The sequence below is a fragment of the Callithrix jacchus genome, chromosome 7, assembly GCF_049354715.1.
Source record: "Callithrix jacchus isolate 240 chromosome 7, calJac240_pri, whole genome shotgun sequence".
Taxonomy (NCBI): domain Eukaryota; kingdom Metazoa; phylum Chordata; class Mammalia; order Primates; family Cebidae; genus Callithrix; species Callithrix jacchus.
The window spans coordinates 90,362,202-90,381,840 of NC_133508.1; the positions used below are offsets into that span (position 1 = coordinate 90,362,202).

General features: G+C 44.2%; 2 protein-coding genes across 9 annotated transcripts in view; both read right to left on the bottom strand.

Moving 5' to 3' along the window:
- The window catches only part of CZIB (CXXC motif containing zinc binding protein), a 7,603-nt gene extending 3,056 nt beyond the window's left edge, over nucleotides 1-4,547 (bottom strand). The window contains exons 1-6 of one of the 8 annotated variants that reach the window (XM_078331886.1): nucleotides 4,167-4,547; nucleotides 3,734-3,817; nucleotides 2,363-2,419; nucleotides 1,924-2,005; nucleotides 1,682-1,713; nucleotides 148-225 (exon numbers count right to left, since the gene is read on the bottom strand). In XM_078331886.1, the coding sequence (XP_078188012.1) occupies nucleotides 148-225; nucleotides 1,682-1,713; nucleotides 1,924-2,005; nucleotides 2,363-2,419 (249 nt within the window). In that variant the 5' untranslated portion in view covers nucleotides 3,734-3,817; nucleotides 4,167-4,547. Of the gene's footprint in view, nucleotides 1-147; nucleotides 226-1,681; nucleotides 1,714-1,923; nucleotides 2,006-2,362; nucleotides 2,420-2,997; nucleotides 4,119-4,166 lie in introns of those variants that run through there. The other 7 variants (XM_078331885.1, XM_003733449.6, XM_078331884.1 and 4 more) reach the window with 7 other exon arrangements.
- Nucleotides 4,548-11,178: 6,631 nt separating this feature from the next.
- Nucleotides 11,179-19,133, bottom strand: MAGOH (mago homolog, exon junction complex subunit). The gene is made up of 5 exons (XM_002750843.7): nucleotides 18,976-19,133; nucleotides 16,429-16,487; nucleotides 14,737-14,847; nucleotides 12,590-12,672; nucleotides 11,179-11,435 (listed from the first exon to the last, which is right to left on the bottom strand). The coding sequence occupies exons 1-5, from the start codon at nucleotides 19,061-19,063 to the stop codon at nucleotides 11,336-11,338; spliced, it is 441 nt and encodes a 146-aa protein (XP_002750889.1). The 5' UTR covers nucleotides 19,064-19,133; the 3' UTR covers nucleotides 11,179-11,335.
- Nucleotides 19,134-19,639: the final 506 nt, after the last annotated feature.

The following is a 19,639-nucleotide window of genomic DNA, read 5'->3' on the forward strand; positions in this document are numbered from 1 at the left end:
AGCATACAGCAGCCATTTAATAAGGGACAACTATCATTATTGCTAAAAAGGAGAATGTCTAGTCCATGGTCTCTACAGCACAGTTCTGGCTGTCACTTCATACATCTCTTTCCCAAAGACAGATTCCCAAGAAAGATACACACACACCTGAGGCTGGAAATCAACTGGTTCAAGGCCTCGGCACTCAAATTCCACTATTGTCTTGAAGTTCTCATTGTCTTCAGCCTAGAAAGAAAGTGTATTGAGGTAGGCTAAAATGAGCTCTCAGGATGAACCTGTGGCCCCTCTCCTTCCTGCCAAGTGGGCATTTACTGCCCCTGGAGGCCTAGCGTGAGTCCCAACAACAACTCATCCCCTTCTCAGAGGAAGCCTGCCTTGGGCACCTGCTCCCTATGAGGCTTTCTGTAGACATGGAGGCTGCAGAAGAAGAGTGTGGATGCTGGGTCAGCCTGCCTGGATGGGAGGTAAGCTGCCTCTCTTCCCCTCTGGGCCCAAGATTCCTAAACCATCAAATAGACCCGAAGAAACCTCTACAATTTTATTGTCAGATTTTGAAACGCAAATAAAGTGCCCAGCACAGTGCTCAATAAATAGTAAATAAAATTATCAACACCAAAAACATGAACAAGAATGTTAAGCTCTTAAGTCTCAAATCATCCAAACAGACCCAGCACACTAAGCCATAGCCTTCTGCTCACCATCTGCCACGCAGCAAGGACAGAGGGCTGACTTAGAGCCTTTGAAATGGTTATGTATGTGGAGGGGGCATACACGAGGCAGAATGGAACAGTGTGGAGAGCAGAGAAGTGGGACTTCAAAGCCCCAGCTCTGGCTCTGACTCAAATAATCACGAACATGTATGACCCTGAACAGAGCCAGATAGCTCAGGCCTGAATTCTAGCTCTTTCAGCTGTGTGACTGTGGGCAAATCACAGCCTCTTGAGGGATAGGTGGCCAGGAAATTCATGTCTACCTGACCTATGGGCTTAGGGACCACAAGTGCCATGCCCCCACATTCAGTCTCATCCTGTCATTCACTGTAAAACAATTTCCTGCACATTGACCACATCTGGCACTGGTAACGCACTTCTCTGTTAAAACCTAGTTTGATTCTTGCTTGTATTTTCCACTAGATTATTATTAACTTATGGGCAAGGCCTCATTTAATTTCTCTTTAACTTCAGGACAAAGCCTAGAATTTGGCACAACTCAAGATACTTTAAATAAATACAGAATATGGAATGGGTGAATACAAATAACTGGCTTTCTTTAAACAAACAGACCTAAAGTACACACTCCCTCACTCACCTTTGGGCTAACTTGTTATGCAGTTATGTATAACTATCTAATAACACTAATGCTATAAAGGATGGGATGCACCAAGGTCTACCCCAACTATGGTTTCAGAGAAAGCTAGCTAGTCCCCTAAAACGAAGATAAGGCAAGTGCTCTCAGTGATGCAATCTGAACACCTAGGTTGGCTCAGAGTTATACTGGCAACAGCCAATATACCAAGCACTGAGTGTACAGCGAATAATGACTGAGTGAATGAAGAACTAAATTCATGAGTGAACATCCTATGGCAGGTCACTCTGATGCAGGCATAAGTCCAAAACCCAGACCTACTAACTTCAGTTAGGATTTAACCCCACCATGCCTGCCACTATAGCAGCAAACTTACATTGTAAGGCTTGATGGTGCTGCTTAAAATATCTGAAACAGAAAAGAGAACACCAAGTTGAATTGAGTCCATGCCCTGGTCCCACCCAGGTGCACAGATGTGGCCCTGGAAAAAGATCACACTGCACAAGTGTCACATCTTAGGCCTGACTCCACCCACAGGTAACATGAGCCTACTTTCAGCCTGGTGCCAGGAAGCTGTAGGTACCCTTGGCAAAACTCAGTATACAAAGCCTGACCTACCGATGGAATTTTCTCTTGCACACAACTTGCACTTCTGGACCATGGAAGCACTGCCACGGCCCCCCTTCAGTGCCACACTGTCCTGGCAAAGAGCAAACAGAACTTTCAGTCACATATGAGTTAGATGCAGGGTCCTGAGAGCAACCCCACTACTAATTGTCCAGTTAAAAGAGACCAAGACCCAGAGAGGGTAAGACTCCTGGGGAGCCTTCCTGAGGAAAAGAAAGAAGGGCTTCCCCTTGATTTTGAACTCTGCCTCATACCTCAAAAATGCCTGTTACACTCAGTGCCAATCACAGTGACATGTGCCCTCCCAAACCACAAAAAGCAGAGAGCAAAGAACAGAAGAGATGCAGGCCAGTTTCCCCAAATCCCTGCCCAAGAAGAGTATGTGTGTTTGTGAGTGTGTATGTTTGGGGTGGGGGTGGGGAACAGTTACCATCAGCCGGATGTACTGCCACTTGTCTGAAATCTCACCACAGTTGCCACATTTCATCTTAGGGGGAAAAAGAATGTTAGTAAAGCAGTTGGCTTAGCCGGGCAGACACCAAGGTAAGGGTAAGAAAAGTGGGAGGTGGGCAGGTTTGTGACCTACCCTGTTGTTGGCAATCTCACTTCATCCTTAACACCAGCCCCAACAAGGATATAACTATACTTATCTCTGGACAAAAAACGAGTAAGGCTGTTCCCTACACCGGTGTGCCCACCCTCCTCCATGAAGTGCTCAGTGTGGGTGGGGATTCTAGGCTTTCGTGGTATAGAGATGGCTTCAACGGGGCGGCGGTGGGGGGGAGGGGAATAGGGAGAGATCTGATAAAAGACATGGGAGGAATAAGTTCTAGTGTTCTATAGCACTGTAGGATGACTATAGCTAAAAATAATAGTTTCAAATTGCTAGGAGGAGGATACTGAATGCTCCCGACACAAAGAAATGATACATATTTGAGAAGAATATGCTAACTACCTTGATCTGATCATTATACATTACATATATTGCAACATCACTATATACCCCATAAATATGTGCAATTCTGTGTCAACTAAAAAAATAAAGAGAGAGAGAAATGGACTCACCAGGCCCCCCATCCATTCTGCTTGGTTAGAAGCTTTATGTTCCCACAGGCCCTGTATGTCACTGGTTTAAGTATTTATCACTGATGTTACTCTATTTTTCTGTCTCCTTCACTAGATTCTGTTTCTTGAAGCCAAATAAAAGATTCTCCCAAGTAAGCCCTGGTATTCAGGCTTCAAAATATTGGGAAATAAAAACAGTCGGGAGGCGGCTTCCCAAAGAACAGGACTTAAGAGGTAGAGAAGGATGCTGGGATTTAGAGCAGGAGGAAAACAGCAGAAGCTCTGGGATCCGAACGAGTGAAGACCCTCGAACTGCTGGGTAAGGGGAGGCCTCTGTATACCATGCCACTAGAGTACCAGCTTTACCAGTGAGGGAGGGGAAGGGAAGGGTGGATTATGCACAAAATTAAACTATTTCACAATAAAGAAAACCAAATCAATAACTGGAAGGCGAATTATTCACCACAAAGTCCCTTTAAGTAACATTTTGTTCAATGTCTGTTTACAGACCAAGAAATATTTAACGCAGGGAAAAACTACAAAATGAAGCTATCCAAGACTGCCAATTAGAGATAAACCAATACACTTCAAAAAAAGCAAACGTAAAATTCTAATTAGGAAAACCCGAACACTTAATGTGCTTGGTTAAATATTTTCTCATACTGCCGGAGAAAGCTCCGGTTCAGCACCGAAATCTAGACGGGCCGCCTCTCCCCGGGCCCCGCCCCGGCCGCACCTTCAAATACCACCGGAAGTCCTCGCCCACAGGCCGGAGATTGGTGATGTTCTCTAGCGTGGCTTTGAGCTGCAGCGCGATTTTCTGAAGGGGAGGGCCAGAGCGACTGCGTCAGCCGCGCCGGCGCAGCCCCACGCTGGCCCGAGCCCCCCCATCCCGGATTCCCAGCCATGGGTGCCACAGGGAGACAGACATTCCTTCTGCATCCCGCTCCTTCAGCGCGAGCCCACTCGCTTCATCTTCTCCCGGCGCGAGTTATTGCCTCTCAGATCCTCGCCACCTCCCCTCCGTGTCCCCGCCGCAGCCTGCCTTCCCTCACCCCCATGGTAGCCCGCTCGATCCGGCGCTGGCCAAGGCTGTTGCTTGCCGGCGCGTCGTAAAAGACGGGCGCCGTCTGCGCACCCTCAGTGGGACAGGGGAAAATGACACCTGCCTTTTACGACGCGCCGGAAAGCAACGGCCGCAGCCAACGCCAGGCCGAGCGGCTCACTGCGGCTGGGAGCTCGGCTCACTGCGGCTGGGAGCTCTGCTCGCGGCTGTTCGCCTGACCCGCGGTGCTTTTCTCATTTGGGGATCTGGGGCTAGTGGAGGTCAGTCAGGTCCGCGAGCAACCCGTGCTCAGACCCGCGGAAGCCTGACTCCAGGATTCGGTGCCACAGACCCTTATTGAAGGCCGATTTTGTGCCTGCACTAAGCGCACAAGACAGTCCCTGCCCCTCCGTTCTTTCCTAGCTCTTCATGCCTGCCCTCGAACTTCTCATGCTGCCGGAGAGAAGGCTGCGGGTCAGCAATGAGATCAGGACGGGCCGCCTCTACCCGGGCCCCGCCCCGGCCGCACCTTCAGGTACCACCGGAAGTCCTCGCCCACAGGCTGGAGGTTGGTGATGTTCTCTAGCATGGCTTTGAGCTGCCGCGCGATTTTCCGAGGGGGAGGGCCAGAGACCCTTCCTGCCCTCGAAGTTCTCAGATCACGTCAGCTCCCCGTCTCCAGAGCAAAAACTACAAAAGGAAGAGTTCCAAGACTGCCAAATAAAGATAAACCAATACACTGTAAAAAGCAGAGTGTATTGGTTTATCAGATTTGGGTATGGTGCCTTTCTTTAAACCGCCCTTTCCTGTTTCATCCAAGAGACCTGGTTTCGAGGCCCCTCTCCAGAGGGTTGCCCTGTGTCCACATCCTTCTCACTGCGGTTCCTGAGACTGGACACTCCCCTTCAGCTGGCTCTTCTCTGGGGGCCCACCTGGCTTATCCTTCTATTATACGTTTATTGAACTCTGTTTTACCTGGTCTCCTGTCTAGGCTACATCTGAGACCATGCAGGAGCTGTGGACGTTAACGTTAAAAGGCACAGCTCATTCAAGACTCGTGGGAGGTGGAGCAAGATGGCCAAATAGAACCGTCCAGTGATCCACCTCCTCCTCTGGCAGGAACACCAAACTGAAAAATTATCCACACAAGAAAGCACCTTATGAGAACCAAAGAAACAGGTAGCAGTCACAGTACCTGGTTTTAACATCACATCAAGATATAAGGTAATGGCCTGGCGCAGTGGCTCACACCTGTAATCCCAGTGCTTTGGGATTACACTGGGCCGAGGCCGAGGCAGGCCGATCACATGAGGTCAGGAGTTCGAGGCCTATCTGGCCAACATAGTATAACCCAGTCTCTACTAAAAATACAAATATTAGCCGAGCGTGGTGTTGCACACCTGTAGTCCCAGCTACTTGGGAGGCTGAGGCAGGAGAATTGCTTGAACCCAGGAGGCAGAGTTAGTGAGCAGAGATCACACCACTGCTCCAGCCTGGGTGACAAAAGGAAAAAGGCAATGAAGAAGATAGGTAAGACAGTCTTTAATTGCCACCATAACCCTCCATCATCCTCCGGCAGCAGCTGGCTGCCTGGCACAGATTGAAAATCGGTGTGCTTATGGGAATTTACACTGGAACTGAGTGCTGCCCTGTCACAGTGGAAAGCAGCTCAGGGCAGAATTCAGCTACTGCTCACAGGGGAAGCATTTAGAGAAACCCTAGCCAGAGGGCAATCATCCATCCCAGTGGTCAGGTTCTGGGGAGCCCTACCACCACTGGCTAAAGTGCTCCAGGGTCCTAAGTAAATTTGAAAGGCAGTTTAGGCCACAAGGACTGCAATTCCTGGGCAAGTCCTGGTGCTGTGCTGGGCTCAGAGCCAGTGGACTTGGGGTGCACACAGCCTAGTGAGATATCAGCTGAGGAGCCAAAGAAGTGCTTATGACACCCGCCGCCCCCCCAACCCCAGGCAGCACAGCTCACAGCTCCAGGAGAGACCTGAAGGAAAGGAGAGGAGAAAGCAAAGAGGCCTTTGTCTTACAACTTGAATACAAGCCCAGCAACAGTAGAATAAAACACCAAGCAGAGTCCTAAAGGTTCCTTGCCAGGCTCTGTCTCCCACATATTTCTAGAGCTACTGTGGGCCACAAGGGAAACTGCTACTTTGAAGGAAAGGACCCAGTCCTGGCAGGATTCATCACCTGCTGACCAAAGAGCTGTTGGGCCTAGAATAAACATTAGTAATAGCCACAGTACTGGGCGAGACTCCTGTTTAAGGAAAAGAGAGGAAAGATTAGAAAGGACTTTGTCTTCCAACTTGGGTACCAGCTCAGCCACAGTAAAATAAAGCACCAAGTAGATTTCTCAAGTCCAGACTCCATTTCTAAATGGAGTCCTGGACAGCATTTCTAAACCCACGCTGGGCCAGAAGGGAACCTTCCACCCCAAAGAGAAAAACATGAGCCTAGCTGGATTCACTACCTGCTGATGAAAGAGCCTTTGGGCCTTGAATAACATCAGCAGAACCCAGGCAATAGTCACCATGGGCCTTGGGCAAGACCCACTGCTGTGCTGGCTTCAGGTGTGACAGCACAGTTCCAACGATGGTGGCCAGAGGGGAGCCTGTGTCACTCCTCTCTCAGCTCCAGGCAGCTCGGCATGGAGAGAGAGAGATTCCATTTATTTGGGGAAAAGTAAGGGAAAAGAACAAGAGACTGTACCTAGTAATCCAGGGAATTCTCTTAGATCTTAACCAAGACCATCAAGGCAGTACCTCTGAGTCTGCAAGAGTCACAGCATCACCAGGCTTGAGGTACCCCTGATGCAATTACAGCTGCAGTGACCAAAGATTTAGATCACAACACTCACTTCCCTTTGAATACTTAGAAAAACCTTCTGAAGAAGGATGAGTACAAATAAGCCCAAACTGTGAAACTTACAATAAATACCTAATTATTCAATGCTCTGCATTGACAAACACCCACAAGCATCAAGACCATCCAAGAAAACATGAGCTAACCAAATGAACTAAATAAGGTACCAGTGACCAATCCCAGAGTGACAGAGATATGTGACCTTTCAGACAGAGAATTCACTGTCACTGAGGAAGCTCAGTGAAGTGCAAGATAACACAGAGAAGGAATTCAGAATCCTGCCAGATAAATTTAACAAAGAAGTGGAAACAGTTTTAAAAATCAAATAGAAATTCTGGAGCTGATAAATTCAATGGATATACCAAAGAATGCACCAGGGTCTCTCAACATGAGACTTGATCAAGCAGGCTGGGCGTGGTGGCTCACGCCTGGAATCCCAGCACTTTGGGAGGCTGAGGTGGGTGGATCACAAGGTCAGGAGTTCCGAGATCAGCCTGACCAACATGGTTGAAACCCAGTCTTTACTAAAAATACAAAAATTAGCTGGATGTGGTGGCATGCACCGGTAGTCCCAGCTACTCGGGAGGCTGAGGCAGGAGAATCGCTTGAACCTGGGAGGCAGAGGGAGTGAGCTGAGATTGTGCCACTGTACTCCAGCAGCCTGGGCAACAGAGTGAGACTCCATCTAAGGAAAAAAAAAAGAATTGATCAAGCAGAAGAAAGAATTGGTGAGCTTGAAGACAGGCTATTTGAAAATACACAGAAGAAATCAAAGAAAAAATAATAAAAAGGGATGAAGCATGCCTATAATATTTAGACAATGGCCACAAAAGGGCAAATCAATGGTTTATTGGCCTTAAAGAGAAGGTAGAGAAAAATTAGGATAGAAAGTTTATTCAAAGGAATAATAACAGAACTTCCCAAACCTAGAGAAAGATACCAGTATTCAAGTATAAGAAAGTTATAGAACACCAAGGAGATTTAACCCAAATAAGACTACCTCATGTCATTTAATAATCAAACTCCCAAAAGTCAAAGATAAAGAAGGATCCTAAAAGCAGCAAGAGAAAATAAATAACACACAAAGAAGCTCCAGTACATCTGGCAGCAGGCTTCTCAGTGGAAACCTTACAGGCAGGGGAGAGTGGCACAACATTTAAAGTGCTGAAGGAAAAAAAAAAATTTATCTTAGAATAGTATAGCCAGCAAAAATATCCTTTAAACATGAAGGAAAAATGAAGACTTCCTAGGCAAACAAAAGCTGAGGGATTTTGTCAACACCAGACCTGTCCTTTAAGAAATGCTAACGGGAGTTCTTCATTCTGAAAGAAAAGGACATTAACAAGCAATGAGAAATCTTCTGAAGGCACAAAACTCATCGGGAATAGTAACTACATAAGACAAATGCAATATATTTTGACACTGTAATTGTGTATAAACTACTACTATCTTGAGTAGCAAGACTAAAAGATGAACCTATCAAAAATAATAACTCAAAAACACAGACAGTGTAAGATATAAATAGGGCCCAGGTACGGTGGCTTATGCCCATAATCCCAGCATTTTGGGAGGCTGAAGCAGGTGGATTGCTTGAGCTCAGGAATTCAAGCCCATCTGGGGTAACACGGTGAAACCCCATCTCTACTAAAAATAGAAAAAATTAGTCAGGTGTGGTGGCATGTGCCTATTGTCCCAGCTTCTCGGGAGCCTGAGGTGGGAGGATTGCTTGAGCCTGGGAGGTGGAGGTTGCAGTCAGCCAAGATCGCACCACTGAACTCCAGCCTGGCTGACAGAATGAGACCCTGTCTAAAAAAAAAAAAAAAAGAAAAAAATACACACACACATACATATATGCCAGGCACAGTGACTCACACCTGTAATTCCAGCACTTTGGGAGGCTGAGGTAGGAGGATGGCTTCAGTGCAGGAGTTTGAGACCAGCCAGACCCTGTCTCTACAAAAAATGAAAAAATTAGCCAGTCATGATGGCACATTTCTGTGGTCCCAGCTACTGGGAAAGCTAAGGCAGGAGCACTGTTTGAGACTAGGAGGTCAAGGCTACAGTGAGCTGTGACTGCACCACTGCACTCCAACTTGGTCACAGACTCAAGATCCTGTCTCCAAAAAAACTAAAAATTAAGAATTAATAAGCATGGAGGATGAAGTTAAAATGTTGAGTTTTTATTAGTTTTCTTTTAGTTTTTGTAATCAGTTGTTGTCATCAGTCTAAAATGATGGGTTATTTGCAAGCCTTATGGCAACTTCAATTTAAAATACAAAATAGCAAATGCAAAGGCATAAACAAGATTTTTGTATATCAATTATGGATAGGTTTCAGAAGTATAATCTTGAATGAAGAAAAGTTGCAGAATAGTGCAGTATAACACTTAAAGATATAAAGGCAATACCATATATTGTTCAGGACTAGTATCTGTACAACCTTTAAGCAATGGGTTGAAGGGATACCTGCTAAATTCATCATTGTAGTTACTTCATCATTGCAGTAGGAAGAGGAACTTGACTGGGAACCAAGAAGACTTAATTGTATCGGTAATATTTTGTCTCTTTCAGTTAAAAAAAGGTTTAAAGCCTTGAAGGACAAATATTAACTGAATTCAGTTAATATTTGGTTAAGGTGATATAAGAATTTTTTTTTTTTTTCTTGAGATAGAGTTTTACTCATCACCCAGGCTGGAGTGCAATGGCGCAATCTCGGCTCTCCGCAGCCTTCACCTCCTGGGTTCAAGTGATTCTCCTGCCTCAGCCTCCCGAGTAGCTGGGATTACAGGCATGCACCACTACGCTTGGCTAATTTTTGTGTTTTTAGTAGAGACGGGGCTTTACCATGTTGGTCAGGCTGGTCTCAAACTCCTGACTTCAGGTGATTCACAGGCCTCGGCCTCCCAAAGTGCTGGGATTACAGGTGTGAGCCACTGCACCAGCCAAGAATACTTTTCTACACTAAAAACTTTCTTTGCTTCAGAAAACAAAACAAAAAAAGACTCTTTTATAACCTGAAGTCCTATCAATTCTTTAAATGACTTTAGAATGACTGACTTTTGGTGTCTACTACCAACTTGCCTCATTGCCCCAAGGAGGTGCACTGGAGTCAGGAACCCTGATCTCTCATTGCAGGTCTTAACTTGCCCCTTAGTTTTTGAAGTAGAGTGTGGTGGAAAAAGCACTGGTCCAGGGGTCAGGACACTTGGGACCTTGTCTTAAGCTGGCCTGCTTTTAGGAGAGTGAGTTTAGGCTAATCACTTCCCTGCAAATGAGGCTTTGTAGGCCTAGTTCCTTTCAGCAGGTGCAATCTTTCCTACCAGTACTTTTCCTAAAGAAGCCACGTAATTTACCAGAAAGGAAAAGTTGTCCACAGGTCTACCTGCTGAACAAATTTCCACACTGCCTGGGCAACTTACAGTCCTGAATGGCTGTTGGTATTGTGATTTTAAAATGGATTAATGTAAAACTTTTCTGAGACCAGGCATTTTATCTTGTGTCACGTATGAAAACAAAGTATTTTCCCCCACACTGAAATACCTACTAATATAGATGTATCTATAAAAGGTTATTTTAAAAACTCCAACCACCATACTATTTCATACCTAAATCAAACCAGTGTTAAATTTCCTTAATGGTATTAATTTTACTTTTTTTTCTTTCTGAGATGGAGTCTCACTGTCGCCCAGGCTGGAGTGCAGTGGTGCAATCTGGGCTCACTGCAGCTTCTGCCTCTCAGGTTCAAATGATTCTCCTGCCTCACCTCTCTGAGTAGCTGGGACTACAGGCGCACGCCACCACGCCTAGCTAATTTTTGTATTTTTAGTAGAGATGTGGTTTCACCATGTTAGCCAGGCAAGTCTCAAACTCCTGACTTCAGGTGATCCACCCACCTTGGCCTCCCAAGGTGCTGGGATTACAGGTGTGAGCCACCACATCTGGCCTAATTTTACATTTTTTTTGAATCATTATCCAAATAGGGTCCAAATATTGTGTTATGTGTCTCTTAAGTCTCCTTTTTAAGTTCCCACTCCATTTCTGTTTCCCTTGTAATTTACTGAAGAAACTAGGTCATTTGTCTTGGAATTTCCTCTCAATATGGCTGACTGAAATCCTACTGTATTTTTAAAACATGTTTCTATATTCTCTTATTTCCTTTAAAATGATAGTTATATCTAGAGAGTTGATTAGACTTTATGTTTGGGCACTACCTCACATAGGACGTTAGTGTTTTACAAAGTAATTAAGAAGACTTCACATGTTCAGGTCTTTATAAAGTAATAAAAATTGGATTTTATCACATTTATTAAAGACAGTCATTTATAGTTTATAAAAAAAAATACCACCCTGATATACAAAAAATTTTCTTGAAAACGCTAATTAAAAACTACTCCCACCCGCCCATGTCCACACCAATATTCAATCTAGATTGGTTTGATCTTGAAGTGTAATCCAATAAGACTGAAGACCAAACACTTCAGGTCCTGGACAAGATAATAAAATACTCGTAAGCCTTCTGGATCCCTAAAATGCAAAAGGAAAAAAAAAGTTTAAAACACTGAGGTAAAATGGGCAAAAGATACCATTTAATAATCTCAATTATTCCTCTATCAAAATGTTCCTTGTAAAGATATTTAGGGCATTAAAACTTTGACCAAAAAAGGAAAAGACTATATATTAAAATGGCATATTATGAAATAATTTAAATATACTGAGTTTTTAAAATAGGAAAATGCTTACATTAAGTGAAAAAAATTAACATTGATCTCGACTATATTTTTTATGCTTCTTAAAAAGTATATATTCTATTAATGCACAGAAAAAAAGACTAAAAAGAAATACTGCAAGATATTAATAAAGGTTGTCTGATAAGATAATGGATGGTTTTCACCCTTCTACTTTTCTACATTTCCTGTGTTTTCTACAATGAGCATGTATTACTTCCAGAGTTAGGAAAACTTTTTTAAAAAGTAGTAATACTAAGCAGGACCAAGAGGTTGAAGATTACTGTGGCATCACTAGCTAAGAACAAAGAGTATCCAAAGGGAAGAACAAGGAGAGTGTGCAAAGGAAGACAATTATGCCCAACATTTGCTAAAAGTGAGCCATATCTAATCCTGAATCCCCAAAACATAAGAGCCAAAGAAGTTGCCAAATTCTAAAGATTCTTCGTAGCACATAGGTTCATGCCTCAACTTAATAATCTGCCCCACTGACAACACAAATTTTAAAATTTGATCCATTTTCACCAAAATTATTTGTAAAAATTAATAAATTTAAAATCAAATAAAATTTAGATCCTAAAAATTGTCAAGTTTCATCAAAGTCAGATTTTAAGATGTGCCAGTCTGAACAGTCACACTGTGAAGGCTATTCAGACTTGGTGACTCTGGTTTATCATGAGCACTTTTCTAGCATATTCCATTTTTGTCCTGGCTGCTCCTGTGCATTAATTTGTATGTATGCGTCAACAAGAAGCTCTCAATAGCAATGACTAAATGAAATACCAAAAGTAATAGGAGCAAGTCTTCAAAAATAATTTGAGATCCCTCCCTAACAAGGAGGACAAAGCTGCCCACCTGTACCAGATCTTCCCATAGTGATCCCAATTTGGTTAAGAGTTTCTTATCAATCTGCTCCAAAACAGACACAATTGGAGATAAGGATAATGCACTTACTTGGATTGATTGACATCAATAAGGGAACCAATTTTTGATGTTGTAAAAGAAATGTGTTCATCTCCAATAACGATTTCAAGCTCCTGGAAGCATTTTAGAAAATCTAAGTCAAGTAAAATTGGATTATTCATCAAGCACACAGAAGGATTAATCATTTGCCAAATCACACAAACTTGACTACAGATGGCCATAAAAACAAGGGCGGTTCACTCTGAACACTGAACTGTGCTGGGGACTAGAAACAAGACATAAATAAAGCTCATATTTAGAAGAAATTGTACCCTCAAGGCTCTACTATTTCTGGAATTTGAAAAAAAAATCTATGAAGCTTTTTTTTTTCTTCCCCCCCCGAGGCGGAGTCTCATTCTCTCGCCCAGGCTGAAGTGCAGTGGTATGATCTTGGGTCACTGCAACCTCTGCTTCCAGGGTTCAAGTGATTCTCCTGCCTCAGCCTCCCAAGTGGCTGGGACTACAGGTGCCCACCACCACCCTGTCTCTATTAAAAATTTTTTGTATTTTTAATAGAGACAGGGTTTCGCCATATTGGCCAGGCCGGTCTTGAACTCCTGACCTCAGGTGATCTGCCTGCCTCAGCCTCCCAACTGCTGGGATTACAGGCATGAGACACTATGCCCAGCCTATGTAGTATTTTGTCTAAGTTTTCATTGTCAACAATGTGGAGTAAAATGGATACATCTATGTTTTAAAAATACCAAACAATTGGACTGGGTGTGGTGGCTCACACCTGTAATCCCAGCAGTTTAGGAGGCCAATGCAGAAGAATCACTTGCGCCCAGGAGTTTAAGACCAGTATGGGCAACTTGGCAAAACCTCATCTTTACAAAAAATATAGAAATTAGCTGGGTGTGGTGGCATGCACCCATGGTCCCTGCTACTAGAGAGGCTGAGGTGGAAGGATCCTTCAGCCCAGGAGGTCAAGGCAGCAGTCAGCCGTGATCTCATCACTGTACCCCAGCCTGGGCAACAGAGTGTGACCCTGTCTCCAACAACAACAAACAAAAACAAGTACCAGAGGATCTAACCTATCAAGGCAACATGGGAAAAGGAAGTATTCCAGACCTTAGGTTTGATCCCCACTTCGTCACTCCATATCTGTATGACTTTGGGTCTTAATTTCTAAACAGTGACATGAGTACTGTAAACCTTCAAAAAATACTATGTAGAGCCTACTGGGTGCTAGGTGTTGTTCTCAGAGCTTAGGACAGATAAGTAAAACCAACCAAACCAAAGATCTCTGCCCTGTGGAACTTACAGTCTTGTGAGCCCTACTTACTTTTTCTTCTTTTAGATTCATATATATTTTTGTTATAATTCAATCAGAAAATAGAAAAAACCTGAGATCAATGTTTCCAATATCCATATTTATAAATTACTGCCATACATGTGTCAGCTTTTTTTTTTTAAAGAAATAAAATATTACAAAGTTGATATCCATCTCCCATTGTGTTCTTCCTGTATCCCCTGATTTGTTCCACTCATTTCAGATTTGGTAGTATGTTTTTACTGATTTGTTTTTACATACAGGGTCTCACTCTTTCACCAAAGCTGAAGTGCAGTGGTAGGATCATAGCTCACCGTAACTCTGAGGCTCAAGCTATCCTGTAGCCTTAGCCTCCCGAATGGCTGGGACTACAGGTACACGCCACCACACCTGTTAATTTTTAGGGTTTTGGTAGAAAAAAGATCTCACTGTGCTGCTCTATTTCTGTTTGTATCTCCACTATGATTTGTCCATAGTAGTTAGTGAGACAGGCAGCAAAAGCTTCAAGTGGAGGAGTGGGTGTGGGGGGGTCCTAAGAAGAAATTCAAGGTGGGTTCTTGGTGGCCAGCAGCACCACTTGTTCTCTCTGTTCCTCCCTATGGGATTAGTGCTTCCTTAGACCATGGTGCTGGCAATCTGCTTTCTGCAGAGCTGACCACCACACACCCACACACCCACACCCACACACACACAGTTTCACTATCATATGCAGAGCACTAAACATCTTATTTGTAAGATTTCTGCACTACAGGATAATAAAACACACGCACACACACACACACAAAATTTCACTATCATATGCAGAGCAATAAACCTCATCTTATTTGTAAGATTTCTGCACTACAGGATAATCAATAAAACATACCTGCCGGCCCACTCGGTCAGGAGGAGGCCACAACGCATCATCCTCTTTGGTAATTTCACTGTCATCAATTATTCTCTTCAGTTCCTCCATCACACTTTTATGTACATAAGCCTGAAAGTAAGTTAAAAAACAAAATATATGTTGTATCCTTAAGCAGTGCTTTGAATCAGATAGTGATGGAAGATAAAAATAACTGTTCCTGCAGACTTATTTCTGGCATCTCCTGAAGTTGGAAGACATTCACTCTCAACCTCAGCATGGTGCAGGTGAGGGACAGGGTCAAAAGTATCAAATAACTGTACCTCATTCCCCCATCTAGCTGGTTCTACTCCTGGTACATCCTGTTCACATGGCCCTTCTCCTGCCCACATAGCCAACTCACAACAGAACCCAAAACAGATCCGTGAATGCCCCCTACTGTGGTTTAAATGTTTGTGTCTCCTACAAAATTCGTGTTGAAATTAATCCCCAAGGCAACAGTGTTAAGAGATAGGGCCTTTAGGAGGTGATCATACCTTGAGGGCAGAGTCCTTATGGACAGGATTAGTGCCTTGGGAGAGACCTGAAGGGAACTAGCTGGCCCCTTTCCTGTTCTTTCACCATATGAGGATACAGCATTCATCCTTCTGGGGCATGCAAAAACAAGGGACAATTGTGGAAGCAGAGACTGGGCTCTCACCAGACGCTGAACCTACCAGCGCCTTGATCTTGGACTTTCCAGCCTGCAAAACTGTGAGAAATATATTTTACCCAGTCTCAGGTATTTTGTTATAGGAAAACAAGAGACTGAGACATCCACATGCCCCGGTTATTCTTAACTAGGTAATACACTCCTGAGGAACAAAATGTATTTTAAAAGATATGCCTGTGTAAAAAAATAGTGAGGATGTTGACATGTGTATAAGCATAAAATCAATAGCTAAAATAACAGTATGAAAATATATACTAAGACATATTCAAAGGTGGCAAAGTGGCTAAAAGTAAACAGTAGCTTTGATGAAGCCTTAACAATGTGGTAGAGATCACAGAATGGAGAATACAAACTTTACTGGGGCAGGGTTGGGAATTCCTGCTATATCTCTTACTAGCAGGGGTAACTCTTAACAAGCCTCACAATTAATATCTGGGGTTTTATTTTCTTATAATACCCTCCCCCATCACATGGGCTTATAATTAGGGTTAAATAAGATGCCCTGCCTGACATCTAACATGCATTCAATGATATCAACTGCTTTCCCACATTCCTTTTCACATTCAGATGTAAATTAAATAGCTCTCCCTTGAGTACTATGTGCCAGTGAATATACTGAGCACTTTAAGTATAACCTATTTAATTTTATGACAGCACTTGGGAGTGGGAGGTAGCTGTTATTATCCCTGCTTTTACAGGTGAAGAAACAAGGACTTATCAAGTTCAGCTAGCAACTTGCCCGAGGTCACATGGGGTAGTAGGCAGCATACTCAGGGTTCAAACCAAGGTATGTCAATGGTTACCAGTAGTTGATTCCACATTGTAAAAGAAAAAAATACCAACTAAAAGATGATTTGGGAAATAATCCAGAAGCTGTCTACAGACATGTGTTTTTCTCCCTGTTCTCTACCTTTCAGTACTACCAGAAAGAACAAAAAAATGCAAGACAAAAAGCTGAAATGTAGCAAATGAAGGACTCTCAGAAGGCAGAAGACTCATACCTCTTTTCTGATCATGACATCATTCTTGTAATTGCTGTTGTTGGCGTATCTTAATTTCCCTGTGGGGGCAAAAAACAAATTCCATGTATAATAAAAACATATGAATAAAAGCATCAATACATACCAAGACTATCAGCAGTTCCCTAAAATGTATCTAACTTGCTCAAAGTGTCTAATAGATTTATTATTTACTCTTATGGTATATCAACAATACTAGTCTTTTTCAGTTCACTTCAGGCTTAAACAGCCAAATATACAGCTGACACTCTACTGCAAAACGCAGCTCAGGTGAGATATAAACACAAGCAGGCTCTTTTCTGACATTGTCAAATCACATTTTTGCAGGTTAATATCCTGAAAACAGGCATAGTAATTGATAACTTACCCGTACATAGGACCTCCTGAGGCTCAAATGAGTTGTGAAAACATTTTGAAAACTGTAGGATGCTGTTTACATATATTATCATGTGACTGTGCCACCCTCTATTTCTGTGATGGAAAAGCTGTTGCTTTTATCACTGAGCATATTTGGTACACCAGACCCTTTGTCCATGGGTGCATGTAATAGGTTAATGTGAGTATATGGTGGGGATGAGGGGAAGATAAAAGTAAATAGAAGACATGACTTCTCCTGCCGTAGACTAGAAGACATACATGTGAGATGAGCCAAATGAATTTATCCAACAGCCTCTGTGTTGTGTCTCTGCCTCAAGTTTCTTCACATTCAGTTCACTGTCCATACGGTGGACGCGGTGATGTGGTAACAGACCTATCAGATTGGGTTACTCTAATATTTTAATACAGTTAATGGCTTTCCACTGCCTTCCTGGTAAAATCCAAACTCCTCAACATGGCATACAGCTAAGCTGGCCCCTGCCTGCTTTTCTAGCCTCACTCCTGCAATATTCTTCTCTCACATGGCTGGAGTCAAACTATTTGGTATTCTGTCTGAAACATCCCAAGCACTTTTTGGTTTTCAGCCTCTTTGCATGTTGTCTAAAATGCCTTCTTGACTCTTGGTCTCCTAACCAATTCCTCACATCCCTTTCTCCCACATCATTTTATGTAGGAAGCCTTCTCTGACCCTCTGGCTTGGTTAGGTGCCTCTTCTCTGCTGCGAGCCTCCTCTGTTTCTTTTTACCACAACACCCAATACACTGTTTCATCACTGTTTGCTTATAAATCTATCTCCCTCACAGTCGAGGCCTGTCAGTTTCATCTTTGTGCCCCACTTAGTGGATGTTTTCTGTTATCTTTGATTCCTCTTTCCTTCACCACAGTGCCCCCTCAACAAGATCCTATCAATCAGCAAAGTCCAACTGTTTCTGCCTCCAACAGTTTCCTAAACCATCCTCTCCATTTCTACTGTTGCCGTAGTCCCAACCAATAACTTTCTTGTCTTGACAACTGCAACAGTCTCCTCCTAATCAATAGCCCTGTTTCCACTCTTGCCCTTGTGCACCCAATAACCAGAATGCTTTTTCAAGAACAGATCCCATTTCTTCTCTGTTTAAAACCTTCCAAGTCCGGCTGGGAGCAGTGGCTCACGCCTGCAATCCCAGCACTTTGGGAGGCCAAGGTGGGCGGATCATCTGAGGTCAGGAGTCCGAGACCAGCCTGGCCAACATGGTGAAACCCCATCTCTACCAAAAATACAAAATTAGCCGGGTGTGGTGGTGGGTGCCTGTAATTCCAGCTACTCGGGAGGCGGAGGCTTAGAATCTCTTGAACCCGGGAGACGGAGGTTGCAGTGAGCCAAGATAGTGCCACTGCACTCCAGACTGGGCAAAAAGAGCGAAACTCCATCTCAAAACAACAACAAACAACAACCCTTCCAAGTCCAAACAACAACAAACCTTTCAAGTCCAAAGCTTTTACCATGGTCTTTAAAGACTTACAAGGTGTGGCTCCTACCTACCTATTTGACGTCATCTCCTGCTATCTCTCACCTTATCACTCTTTAACCACACTGACCACTTGAGAGGCATGCCTAGCTCATTCCCGCCCTGCAGCCTTGACATTTGCCAATCCCTTTGGGTGGAATGGTCTTCCTCCTGAGCTTCACAAGGCTGGGTCCTTGTTGTTAAGTAGGGATCGGCTGCAATATACCCTTTACAGAGAGCTCTAATGGTCAACCTATCTAAAAGCAGCCCATCCAGCAATTATTCTACCTTTTTTTTTTTAATCACTCACTACTATCTGGAATCATCTTTTTGTTTATGATCTCTCTCCCGGCACTAAAACACAAATTCCATGAGAGGGGAAGTTTGTCTACCTTCGCTGCCGTTTCCCCAAAGAGTGGAACAGAGCCTGGCACACAGTGAGCGTAAGGTCAACACTGGTTAAATGGATTAAAAAAAAACAAAAACAAAAAAACCCTGGAGCAGACACAGGGGCGTTCCTTTCAGATTCTCGCTGCACAGGTCTCAGTCCCTTCCTCCTGTCTTTCCACACTGATTTCCGACCCTCCGCCTCCCGACTCCGGGCAGCCTGTAGCCCGCCCTTATCCCTGGTCCCCGCTCCCGGCAGGCTACAGGCTGCTTTTACCGTCTGGTCGGAACTCAAACTCCAGGAACTCGTGGCCGAACTTGCCCTTGTGCCCCACGTAGTAACGTAGATAAAAGTCACTCTCCATGGCTCGCAAAAGACAACCGAGACGGAACCTCGAAGAGAAAGCCGCACCGCCGCGGTCTGCGCCCGACACTGACGTTTGGGGCGGCGCGCGGAAGTGACGTTACCACGACGTCGCGTAGTGGAGGGTTTCACTCTTGCTAACCTCTTCGCCCGGAAGCGGCAAAAGACTGCTACACGGGTAACGAACTTTGTTTAGTCCGGAGGCTGGGCCGAGCAGCTCGGTCCCTCCAGCTGGACGCGGGAGCGAGGTTGAGATTTGACCCCTCAACCCCCTGGGTTTTCTCCAGGCCTGAGGCCGAGAGCCTACCGCTCACCAACCTCTGGGCTTTGAACGAGGAGTTCAGAGACCTCACTTAAAGACCTCGGGCCGAACACCCCGAGCCTTGCACCCGCCAGGCTCAACCTCAGTTCACAGGACTTCCGACTTGTGTGAATCGTACACCGCTCTTTACCGTCTCTGCACCTAGGTCATCTCGGCAGTAAAGTGGGGTAAAATGACCCGAGCTCCTCGGAGGACGCCGCGCACGATATGTGCCTCAAGTTGGCTTCCACTGACCTGAATGTTAAGAAAGCCGTC